The 13290-nt window shown below is 41.0% G+C and overlaps 1 protein-coding gene across 2 annotated transcripts in view; it reads right to left on the bottom strand.

The window, feature by feature from the left end:
• The window catches only part of POPDC1 (popeye domain cAMP effector 1), a 39944-nt gene extending 29124 nt beyond the window's left edge, over nucleotides 1-10820 (bottom strand). Inside the window, exons 1-4 of one of the 2 annotated variants that reach the window (XM_007465769.1) lie at nucleotides 10628-10820; nucleotides 5945-6181; nucleotides 3468-3592; nucleotides 631-818 (exon numbers count right to left, since the gene is read on the bottom strand). In XM_007465769.1, the coding sequence (XP_007465831.1) occupies nucleotides 631-818; nucleotides 3468-3592; nucleotides 5945-6181; nucleotides 10628-10820 (743 nt within the window). Of the gene's footprint in view, nucleotides 1-630; nucleotides 819-3467; nucleotides 3593-5944; nucleotides 6182-10257; nucleotides 10358-10627 lie in introns of those variants that run through there. The other variant, XM_007465770.1, reaches the window with a different exon arrangement.
• Between the last annotated feature and the right edge of the window lie 2470 nt (nucleotides 10821-13290).

The following is a 13290-nucleotide window of genomic DNA, read 5'->3' as shown; positions in this document are numbered from 1 at the left end:
ACCCCCCCCCCCCCCCCCGCCGCAGGTGACTGACATAATTAAAAAGCCCTTCCTGAGGCACAAGTATTAATTTCAAAATAAATTTCACCAACAACAAGGGAAAAGAAGTATCCGTATTGAAGAAGACATGTGCCTTCCAATGGTTATCATTGCTGTTATAGCTGGAGTGACCATATAATTAATTACTCAAACTGGGACACTTTTGAGAGGGAACAGACACTGGCTGTCCTCCCAGGAGACTGATATTCCTAGAAGTTGTATTTCTGTGATGTTCAAAAAATTAAGCAAGTCACCTCTGAGACACGCATAAGCTCCTTAAATTTTAAAACCCAATTTAAACCTATTACAATTCTGCCTCATTAAATTTAAATAAAACTTCCAAAAAAGTTGAAAACTTCACAAATGAAAACCCTGACATCAACAAGATTCACAGCAATAAATTCTACATAATTTTACCACGTTGCTCTGTAATATTCTAAAATGCAGTTGTCTGATGAAAATTCACCACCAACCAGCTCTGTGATCACTTCCTTCATTAGTCGGCAACATTTCCTTTCATTCATTTCCTACCCAGAAGCCAGAAGAGGATTCCAGGCAAACGAAGCATTTAGATTTCCACAGAGCACTTACTTTCCCTTCAGGAGAATACTCAGACGGTCGTCAACTGAGGTTATATCTTCTGCAGCATAGGTGTCGCCCTTTTTCAATGTTTGGATCATGCAAAACTGTCCAGTTAATCTTTTGAACAAATCTGGAGGCACACGGAGTGGTTCAAACAATCGCTGGTAGATGCTTTTGAGTTCCTTTTCGATTTTTACCTGAAAGGCAGCAGTGACCAGATGCCACACTAACGCAGCAACACCAAAACATTGGCTTCTGTGGTCTAAATAGGGATTGTGAGAATAAACAAATCTGCAATGGATGCCATCACCCTTCTGTGTGTTGGTCAATGGAATCTGACACAGAAGAGTAAGTGGTGATGTAAATTTAGACGCTGAAAGGGCACTTTTGCAGTTAAACTGAACCCTGAGAGCATATGGTGAAGATCTGCACTATTGATTACATCTCTTTCTATGCGCTACCAAGCAACCGTGGAGGTTTCGAATGCTGTCACAACATTCACCTTGCCAATCTTAGCATTTGCTATAAACAACGTAAAACCTTTTCATTTTTAGAATACTTTTGTTTCACAGAAGGAAATTACACTAACTTTGAAATATTACAGCAAGAAAATAAGTACATAAATTAGGAATCAGCTTGGAAACAAATTTATGAGGATATATACATTAAACATTTTTTCTATATATAATTATTATCTAATGAGTTAATATAGGAAAGCAAACATCCACAGCTGCAATTGCTGCTTCTCATTTATTCTGAAGCAAAGTGAAGAGTAAAAAAGGTTCCATGTAGTAGAGTCTCATCCTGAGCTACCATAATCTCGGTAGAATAGAGAACCCACTGGCCAGTAAGGCTGGATGCTAGAGGGAGGGAAAGCAAAATGGCTCAATCACCTCTGCTGTCAGACTATTCAAGGCCCGGGTCAAGCCCCATCTTTGCACCCAGCATTAGTCTGGGGAATCTGTACAGCATGTGAATGAACTTTGGGGTTCAAATGATCATCCATCTCAATGAAATCTACGGTAGCCACACCATGAAGCTTACAGACGCAGATGACCAGGGCTGCTCAGATGTCACTGCAGCCTTTGCAATGCTCTCACTTGTCCTGCTGTTTCATTTTAACAAGTACTAGCATTTATATTTTTCAAAAAGGTAGGTTTATTGTCAGAGAAGAAACAAAAGCACAGATACTAAGTGATTTACTTACCTGGTGCTACCATCACATCAGCAACTTCTGAATCTTATGTTCAGAACTTGGGGTTCTAGTAAGTTCTGATATTCAGAAGCTGAAATCCTTATCATTACTATCATCTACCTTCTCCACTCCACAGCTCTCATAATGAGTGTTTAAAATAATTTATTCACAAATCTGTCTCACTTCCAGCATGCACACTAGCCAATGTGGCACAGCAATGAACATGCGAACTGAAATATTGACTCATATTCATAATCTGCTCATCCTGCAAGTCTTAGCTCAAGTCCCAATTCCTTCATGAAGCCCTCTTAATTCTTCTCTTTGAAAGCATCCACTTATCAAATGTTTTCTTGAGCACCAATTAAGTGCTAACCATGCTTGGCAGGAACCGGGAATACAACAGTAATTGTGGTAGATGATATTATTGTTTCCAGCTATTTGCTGCTTCCACCCCCGTAAGAGGATCATATATCCTCTTATCCTATCCTACCCCTACATCATCAGGCTCGGCCATGTCATTTACTTTGGCCAGTGAAATGGGAGCAGAAGTTTTAAGAAACATTGGGTGTTTCTTTTGTTCTCTTATATTTTTCTGTCTGCCATGAGAATGCATGTCCAAATAGAACCTGCTGCTTCAGCAGAGACACTGAAATGAAGAAGACACATGGAATAGAATCACATCTGCCACAGTCCATATATTAGGTTGGTAAGGAAAAAAACCTGTTGCTGTTATAAGGCACTGAGACTATCAGATTGTTTGTTACACAGCATAATGTAGTGAAAACTGACTAATACAGTACGCAAACAGACTGGGTTACAATGTTTGAGGAGATGACAGTCTAGTGGAATGCCTATTACATATATCACCTGTATCACTGAAATTATAATTTCCTATGAATTATCTTGTTTTCTAATAGTTTTCTATGTGCATGTCTGGCCTTGAACATAAGACTAGAGCAAGCATGTTATCTTTTACTTTACTGAATATTTGTATGTGCTTTGGACAGTCAACAAACAGCTGTGGAGTGATTTCTAGGAGCCATGCTATTTTCCTATTCTGTTTACATCTGTTTGTTCTTGGTATGACCAAGGAAATACAACAAGGAGTGGAAAAGAAAAAGTTAAATACTAGTGTTTTCATAACAACTCACCAAAAATGGTGATTTCCTTAAATGAGTATTTTGGACATAAGAAAAAAAACAGCTATTACATTTTAAAAAATAGCATGAAAAAATAGCATAAGCTATTTGTAAATCATTAGCAAGTTCATGGAAGTTGTCTCTGAGCACTTAATTTTATAACAAGGCCAAGATTTTCCAAAGTGACATTTGAATATCAATAGGCAAAATAAATAATGAAGTTAGATGACTAAAAAGAGAGAATACTGTCATGTTCTCTCATGTCTAAATTGCCCTAATGATTAAAGACGTTTTAAAAACTCGTTGGTAGAATAAATTTCGTGGTGCTCAAATATTTCACTTTCAGAAAGAAAGTGAAAGTCTTAGAAAGACTTTCACAGAAAGTCTCATCTTCAGAAAAATGATGTTAAAGGGCCTAAAGATGTTAGATGCTCATTCTCAGGTCTGAACAAAGTACTTGAAAAGCAAAAGCTTTAAAGTCTCTTCCTTATTAATTAATTGTTAGTAATTACCGGTCTTTTCTTGTACAAAAGATATGAAAGATGCAAAATGTTGATCCCCAGGAACACCGAGTTCCAGATCATGATATCCAAGGCACATCGGTAGAGAGTGGCCCAGACGATGTAAAGGGTACATCCTGTTGAATGATGAAGTGGGCATGTTAGGTGTCTAGAGTAGCCTCAGCATATAGCTTAATACATTTGTCATCCACGTATAAAATAAACCAAACACATCTTAGAAATACCTAAGACAAATATCACATTAAGTTACATTTTGGTTTTTGTTTGATTACCAAAACAAACAAAACCAAAACACACTTTGTTGCAGAAAACTTGTAAAGAATAAAAACCATTTTTTTTTTTTTTTTTTTGGTACGCGGGCCTCTCACTGTTGTGGCCTCTCCCGTTGTGGAGCACAGGCTCTGGACACGCAGGCTCAGCGGCCATGGCTCACGGGCCCAGCCGCTCCGCGGCATGTGGGATCTTCCCGGACCGGGGCACGAACCTGTGTCCCCTGCATCGGCAGGCGGGCTCTCAACCACTGCGCCACCAGGGAAGCCCTAAAAACCATTTTTTAAAGGAGGAAAAACAACTTCATAATTCTACTACTTAAAGACAACCACTATTGATATTTAATACTTCCTCACAGTCTTTATGTATTTTTACCTGATGGCAAACCTAATGAGTTCACAATTTAAAACCTATTCTTTTACTTATTGCAGTGATTTTCCCATTTCATTAAAACTCTTCGTATACATAGTTTTTAATGACTGTAATTAATTAAACCATAATTTATTTAACTATCTCCCTACTGGTAGATGGGTGAAATGTTTTGGCTGTAATTTTTGATAAGTAGCAAAAACAGCTTTGTACGTAAAAATGTATCTGTTCTTGTGACTGCTTGCTTAGGATGGATCACCTGACAGTGAGCCAAGGGAATAACTTTATAGGTTTTGATGACACTAAAGAACTGTTTTCTAAGACGTTTGTGCAAATTTGCAGTTTATTTTAATCAGTTTTATGATGGGAGAATCAATATATTTTTAAATTTAAAATAAAATTATCCATATCAATTATCAACACAAATATATCAACAGCACATATGCACATAAAAACTAAATCTCCATTTAAAAAAGTTATTCATTCGCAATTTTAAAATTTCATCAGAATGATTTGGGGCACCTGAATAATAGCCCCAAATATAAAAATGTTAAGGTTCTTTAGGTAATATTTCATAGCAAATATTGAAGACATGTAAAATCTTATTACTTAAAGGAGACAGGGTAACATAATGGAAGGACTCACTGGGAAGCTGGAGGACCTGAATGATAGTCCTGGTTTGACCACTTTTTCCTAGTCTTAATTTTGGATGAGTCATTTAACTTCTCCAAGGCCTTAATTTCTTTGTTTATCAAGTGTTGGACTAGGTGATCTCCCTTGGTCTGTTCCACCTCCAAAACTCTGTCTTAAAAGTCATAATTAGCTTTTGCTTTTTACAGGGTGTGGTTTTTTTCACTCAGTACTCTGCTCCTCCTGCTGTAATCCCTACCTGACTCAGAGGTAACAGCCACAGAAGTCCTACAAGCTACCTTCTAGCTACCCTTCTACCACCTTCTTTGACCCTTCCTTGTCATTTGTCATATATTTCAGGCACAATGAGCTACTCTTCGTTCTCCCTCAACATGCTGAATCTCCCTCTCTGTGCCTTTTACCTGGATACCATACACACTCACACTCAGCGAAATCCTTCTCATCTTCCCAAAACCAGCTCCAAAGTTGTCTCTTCAGTGGACCCTGGTCTGCCTTTCTGCTGAGCCCATTATGCTGTCCCTGGCACTGGGTGCACACCTGCATCACAGCATCTGATCTGTCCTACGTGACCACCCATCTGTTTCTCTCCAGCCCCCAAAAGAGTGTCTTTCTCAAGGATGGGGACTGCATTTGTCAATTTCTGTCTGACATATTACAGGTGCTCAGAAATGCACCTGAATAAATGAATCACCAGGGACATAATCACACAGAGAGCAATCTGTCAGGGATCACTGGCTAAAACAGTAAATTCGATTGTTTTAGTATTTTGATGTGGATTAATTTAACGTGCTTCATCAGGGTTAACAGCGCACACCCCCCCCCCAAATTTTACTTGAACTATTTTGTCTGGGTAACTGTTTTTGTTCCCAGTGTTGCTTTACTTGCTGCAGCAAGTAAATGCCTATTCAAATAATGATAGTTAAAACTATAGAGTACTTACAATGTGCCAGGCACTACTGTAAGTCAGATAACACACACACTCACACTCACCGAATTCTTACAACCCCAGGAGGTGGTATTTTTACCCTTATTTGACACGTGGGGAAACTGAGGTATAGAAAGTTTATTGACCCAGTTATGCAGTTAACAAGTATGTAAATCCTCTGAAACCCCCAATACAAAGTCCATCTGATGCAAGTTATAGAAAAGTTACATAAAATCTCAGTTAGATATCTTACCTATAGTTAACATCCCCCTAAGAAGTATCATATGAAGGTGAAGAGTAGTTGGAATAACCAACCCAGTTGCAAAAAAAATATTTGCTACATGAAAAACTAGATGATGTATCTCTTTCCAGTTTTCACAAGTGGTCTCATTGGAAGGCACAGGTAGGATAGTTTCTAACTCAGGTGTAAAACCTATTGCAGTTGATTCTGCCAATGGGCTGGACTTGGTATAATTCATCTTGAAAATTCCTATAAAAACAAATAAACAAAAGGACAATAAAAACAATGACAGCTGTATCTTATCACCCCTATGGGTGTTATACCAAAATTACTTCTGTGAACTAAATGTTGGTAAATAGACTTCTCTGGTGGTTATGAATTAGACAGACCTAGGTTCAAATCCCAGCTCTGTCACATATTAAATGTATCTATTTTCTTATCTGTTAAATGATGATAATACTTCATTGACTTTATAAGGAAATGAAATATATAAAATACTTAGCATAGTGCACTATTCTCTGATTGATATATATATATATATATATATATATATCACTCCATATATCTATATGTTTGTATCTAAACATACTTGGAGGGGGAGAGAGAAATGAGGGAATTAACTAGTCTAAAAGACAATCACCAATGTTCATAAACCATAGCTATTACAGTTATTTAGTATACCTTTCTATCATACTCGCACTAGTGACACTGAATCCAAACACAGGAAAAATAACTAGAAAAAATGATTTTTTTAATACCTTCAAAAAATTAACACCTTACTATTTACTATTTGAAGGCTTAGGATATTTGGAAGGCTTTAATTTCATACTGTTGTTAAATCACTAGAGCATACATATATACATTCTAAATTATCATATATGACATAATAAATATATTACTATAATCATTTATATGTACAGAGAGAGTGTTAACATTTACTCCTTTAACTGTCTAAAGATTTACTTTCCCATAAAAATTCTAGTTGGTTGCATCTCACAAATTGAAAAATAGTAAACTTCCAGGTTCATTATATGGAAGATGGGTCATGAGTATACATTTGACTATTTAATATTAGAATCTGTAGCAAATACATTTCAAAGAATATACATTTTACACATGCTTACATAAACCTTAACACAAAAGGGCACTATTTCCTTACTATATGACCTGTCCTCTCTGGTACTTAAAAAACTCTTTCTATTGTTAATTATACAAATTGATCCCTGGCAAAAACCATGTAGATTTACAGAATATGTGAATTGTTCTGTTTCAGGCAAAGAATTCCCAATGGGGACCCAAAATATGTTTAAATTTAATTTAGAAATATGATTTTCTTTCCAAATAAGGTCACACAATAAGCCATATTTTTCCTTTTTTTTTCTTTTCATCCATCACACTAAAATGAAGGTTTTAGGTGGTAGAATCAATTGGTATCAGGTTGGGCATTTTGAAAGGATGTTAATAAATAAATGTGAAAGAATTCCACATCTTTTAAGATGATAGAAACCTATACATGGCTAAATTTACAAACTGTGAATGAAATGATCAAGTCAATTAAAGATCTCTTCCCGTAATTCTAGAACACTTCATACATATGAGAAATAGTTGACGTAGATATTGATTTACTGCAAAAAGGAAAGAAATCATTGAAATTCAACTACTTTCCAAATTTTTTTTTATTGAAGTACAGGTGATGTACAATATTATACAAGTTACAGGTGTATGATATGGTGATTCACAATTTTTAAAGGTTACACTCCATTTATAGTTATTATAAAATATTGGCTGTATTCCCTGTGTTGTACAATATATACTTGTAGCTTATTTCATACATAATAGGTTGTACGTCTTAATCCTCTACCTTCCAAATGTTTGGCTCAATAAAAATACAAACCTTTGCACTGCATGGTATCTGCATTCAGCAGTTTGTTCCTGCTGGGTGTTCAAAGGACAGTGCAATATAAATTCAATATCTGGCATCGTTGGTTTTCTTGGCTTTGTGCATGTTAGATCTGGTATTTCTACTGATACAGTATTCCTATAATTTCTCATACTGTTCAGTTTGACAGTCTTCAATAGTAACTAATACTATTTTTCTAGGGTGTCAAATTCAGAACCAGGCAGATCCATCTCCTGACCCTAAACATGGTCCTAAAGTAAATCGCTTGAGGAAATTGGATCCCAAAGATTACAGGTGGGGAATTTTGAAGTGTGTCCATATTTCATTGGAGATCAAAGAAGCCTAACTAAAAGAATTGTGGGCTGACCCACTCACATGATAACTTCTTTTTGAAAGGGCTATTTTATCTTGAAGATTATGAGTTTGGAGGAACTAAGGTGATTGGCAGTGGAAAGAATCGGAACATGTGAAATTCCTTAAAAATTTATTGACTTAAATAACTTTGTGTTACACATAATTAAAAAAACCCTTTACACTTTGAAAAAAAAAATACAAACCTATTAGGACGGGGGGAGGAATTTTAATAACTCAATTTATACGAAGTTTGCTTTCAAGAACCAAATCAGAATTAATCTCATAAGTTTTTCAGGAGGGAAAATGATATTAAATGTCCTCTATCACTCATGATGTCAATATCAGCTTATGCATTAGTATTACATAAGCTAAAAATAACTGCCATTTCTACTGCACTTTAGAATGTGTTTTCATTCCCATTGTCCCATTTGTTCCCCTACCTAACGTGTGTTCTCTACGAGACAGGGACAAAGTCATATTCACCTAAGTATATCCAAGGCCTTTTCTCTGTAGAGAATGCCAGAGGTGAAAGCCATATGGAAGGTACACAAAAATGACACACATTTTTAGAAATTACTTTTCTGTCTCCCCAAACCTCAGTAGTAAAGATAGGGGAGCGCCAAGCCTGCCTGAGGCTGGGAGAGTCAGGTTCTATACTACGAGCGCCAGGGAGCCACATAAGCCAGGGAAAGTCACTTCTGCTCCTCAGGTTGGCTTCTTCCTGGGAATTGAGACAACTGGACTAGACGGTCTTTGAAACCCCTTCAAGTTTTAATAGCCTGTGGCTCTAATAGATATTTATATAGTCAGTTAAGTAATACACATTCCCCCTCACATCCACCTGATTACACCTGTACTGCCAACTAATTCACTGTAATTCAATTTCAGGCTTTTAAAATTTCTCCAACTGGCACTAAAAGTACCAATTTCTGGTCAAGAGAAATGATAGGAAAACTATGATCTACTAACCCAAGAACCAAGGACACAGTAATAAGAATTTTTAAAAGGTGAGATAATCCTACAACATATTTTGATGCACCACACCTTGTTAAAAATATATGTATAGTCCATATATTTAATTTTCTATATTCAATATATATTGTAGAGTAATTAACATTATATATTATACATAATTTGTTTTATTTGTATGTTTATCTATATGTCTATTATTTATCTAGGTATACTTATCTATATGTCTATTTTGAAATGCCAGTAACCTACTGTCAATAAATATGGATCGGATCTTGCCAATAAATATGGAAACCTCTTGCCAAAGGTTTCAGCTTCCTTTGACCACTACTTAACAGATTTATGTGGCTTGCACTGAACTATCCTTATACAGAGAATGAATGAGTCTAACGAGGAAGGTTAGACTGGTAAATTGGTAAACGTTCAGGTTAATTTTGACTAAATCAAGAGAAACTTTCTTCTTCCTCTGAGTCTGATTTCTTAAATTACCTGTTCTAGTTAAGGCCTGTTTATCTATTGCTTTTCAGGTAGGTATGTGCAGGGCTAAATAGCTAAATGGTGAAACTAACATTAATCCTTCACCAAACTACGCAAATGAAGAAGATAACAGCAGTGAGCAAAAGTCGTGCTCATAGACTAGCGCAATTCATTCCGTGATTCTAACTGAACCTTCGTTTATCTTCGGAAAGACAAGGGCACTATGTTGCTAAGAGTCTTTTCGTACTTATTCTTGCTCCAAAGCCAGCAGTTTCTGAGACTTATCTGGCCAACAACACGTTTCCCAAAGCCTCGGAAACGAGGGCGCGGGTAGATCTCGGTTTCCCCAGCCATCTGCTCTCCCCAGGCGCCCAGCTCACCTCGCTCCTTAAAGAGGGAAGGTCTGTGTCAACTGGTCTTGATCCGAGGCTCCCGGGCCACGACGGGTGTGCATGACCCACCTCGCATTCGCAGCGCCAGGCCAGAGCGCGCGACCCGGTGAGCCCGGCTGCGCGCTGCCTCCGCGTGGGACCCGGAGGCCCTACAAGGGGCGAGGAGGAGCCGTAGTGGGTTCACGGGCCTGGAGCCCTGGGAGCCTCTTGGGGAGGGGAGAAGCCGAGCTCACCTAGAGCTTGCGGGCAGCCGAGCGCGGGAACCGGCACCCGATGGGGCCCAAGCGCCCGAGGACGCTGGCGCTGCCAGACCCGAGTGGCGGCAGTTGACATCCGAGGGTCTGTGACCGCGACGCCCAGACCCGGGGTGAAGGGCGGCTTCCAACGACAAGGAACCCGGCGAGGGCGCGGCCAGCGAGGAGAGGGCGGGGTTCCCGGCGGCCGGGGAACCGAGAACAGGCAGCCGCCGTCCGGGAGGGCAAAGTTGCTCCCAGTTGAGCAGGGATCCAACTTTCGCTTCCCGATTTAGCCGCGGGAGCTCGAGGCTGCAAATAGCCGGGCGCGTTGTGGGAGCCCGCGGCCGCTGCGCCTCCCGCTCCTTACCTGGCTCGTCCCTGGCGCGGAGCCCGGGCGGTGCTGGCCAAAGTTTGGGGCGGCAGCGGCGGGGCGCAGGGGACACGGACGCGAAGGCTCGACGGGAGCCCGACGCGAAAGCCTCGGCCGATCGGCGGGTCGGGAGGCTGCTCGGCCGGTGCCGGGTCCCCGCGCCCGCAGTGGCTTTGACTAAAATAGGCATCACGGCAGCTGCGGCCGGGGCTGGGGCAGCACAGCGCACGCGCCCAGCGTCCCGGCGCCCCCCGGCGGGCGGAGTCCCGGGCCTCGGCCAGGACTCCCCGCCCCGCTGCTCCAAGTCCGCCGCCGCGTCTGTACAAGCGTGGTCCCGTTTGAAGAACCCGCTTCTTTCTTTCCTGGTTTCCCCTCTACTTCTCGGTTCTGTCCTAGTTTGGGCACGAGTGGGGGGCGGGCAACAACTTGGGGCCAGCGGCGTTGGCTGCTCAGCCTCATGGGGATAACTCGAGCAGTCGGGTCCCAGGAGGGGGAGAAATCAGAAGGAGAAATGAAAACTAGAATCATTTCCCCACAAAGTCGAAGGACCCACTCGCATAACTCGTTTCTGGGATAGTAGCCTGCATCTCAGCACAAGCCGGAAGGACTGGGAGAGAGCGCAACTCGGCGTCTGAGCCTGGCGGCGGAGGCTGGCGGTTTGGTGCACACTGACGCGAGACTGCGCCCTCGGGGGCCTGGCGAGGGGCCAGAGCAAGCCCGCCCTGCTGCTGCGGTGGCCACGCGGGAGAGACCTTCGACACGAGCCGCGGTTTTGTTTCCATGGAAGAAGGTACTTATCCGAAATTTGCATTCCCGTGGCGGTCCCTGGCCCTCCACTCTAGGCGAAGCTCCACCCGGAGGTTGCCACGTGAATTTGGCAGATTTTGGGACCCTGACTTGAAAAACGAGATATGAAAGTACGCTCCAGTCAGTCTTTACTGTTTATAGAGCACAACTCTTTTGGGTAAGAAATGCAGGGCAATTTAATGAAGAGTTGGTATGGGGAAGCAGTTGGAGGACAAAAGAGGAAGGTTAGGTGGGCGTTCACAGTTTCCACCGAAGTGTCCCATTGACGGATAAAATTTGTGCCAGTTATTAGAGTGTGAGGTCGTTCATGCGTGCCAAACATGGGCCAAAGACCACAGGTACTTTATAAAGTGAGGAGCTGGGTGTGCACACTCGCCAGGCCTCTTCTGTTGCAGAAGCAGGGCAGCATCTTCTTCAGGAATATGGGGCATGGTGCTGCACAGACCAGGTTTGAACCCTGCCTCTGCCACCAGCCAGCTGTGTGACCTTGGGGAAGTTACTTAGCTTTTCTGTGCCTCACTTTCCTCTTTTGTACCTTGGGGGTGATGATGGTGATGATGATTGCACCTGTTTCTCATAGGATTGTTTTGTGGACTAAATGATCTAATATACATAGAAGGCTTAGAATGGTACCAAGTAAGTTCTATGTGTGTATGAATATAATATATTCTACTTGTAGAGCTCCTTCTCTAACGCGTTTGAAATTTGCTATATCTATCCAAGATTTATTTTCAAGGCTACTGCTTCAGAGTCTGTTTCTTTTTAGATGCTCTGCCAGCCATTTTGGTAGCTGCCACTACATACATTTTTAGGTGTAGGTTTAATAGTAAATGTGCACAAAGGTTTTGCATGGATATTTACTGGAGAAGGGCTTGTAGTAATGAACACTGGAAATAATTTGTAATCATAGGGGACTAAGTAAATTATAGGACATCCAAATAATCTTGTTCTAAGCAGCCATTAAAATTAATTTATAGAAAGATATTAGAGACATAATAATGTCTGCTAATTATACAGAACAGAGGTCAGCAAACTCTGGCCCAGAGGCCCAGCCTACTACTGATTTTGGCACAGCTCATGAGCTAAAGCGGTTTTTACATTTTTTAAATGGTTGAAATCATCAAAAGAAGAGTAGTATTTCATGACGTGAAAATTATGTGAAATTCAAATTCAATCTCCATGAAGGCAGCATTGCGGAGTTGTGATAGAAACTATATGACCCTGCAGAGCCTAAAATATTTACTATCTGGTTCTTTACTGAAAAAATTTACTGCCCTTTGATATAGAGTATACTTTGTGCCAGGCACTGTTATAAGTGGTTAAATATATTAAGCCATTGAATCCTCATGATAGAAGTAGTTACTATTATTATCTCCATTTAGTAGACGGGAAACTGAGGTAACAGCGAGGTCGAGTAGCCTGCTCAGGGTCACACAGCTAGCGAGAATCTGAGCCAGGATGTGAACCAGACAGTCTAGCTCTACAGCTTACGCTCCCATCCACTACCTGTCCAGTTTCTGCCACCTTCTGTCACTGCCTACACAGCCTCCTGTAAAAAGATGTTAAGTAGAAAAAGGCAGGTTACAAGAATGTGGAGAACATTACAAACCGTCGGTGATGTTAAGCAGTATAATGCTTACATTCCTTACTTCAGAGTGCTGAAGTTCTACGTGATTTTTCTTTTTTCTTTTTTGCGCGGTACGCGGGGCTCTCACTGTTGTGGCCTCTCCCGCCGGGGAGCACAGGCTCCGGACGCGCAGGCTCAGCGGCCATGGCTTACGGGCCCAGCCGCTCCGCGGCATGTGGGATCTTCCCGGACCGGGGCACGAACCCGTGTCCCCTGCATCAGCAGG

This window comes from Lipotes vexillifer, unplaced genomic scaffold (assembly GCF_000442215.2).
Source record: "Lipotes vexillifer unplaced genomic scaffold, Lipotes_vexillifer_v1.1 scaffold732, whole genome shotgun sequence".
In the NCBI taxonomy this organism is placed as follows: domain Eukaryota; kingdom Metazoa; phylum Chordata; class Mammalia; order Artiodactyla; family Lipotidae; genus Lipotes; species Lipotes vexillifer.
Note: the sequence above shows the minus strand (reverse complement) of the source record. Positions and strands in the feature narration are given on the sequence as shown.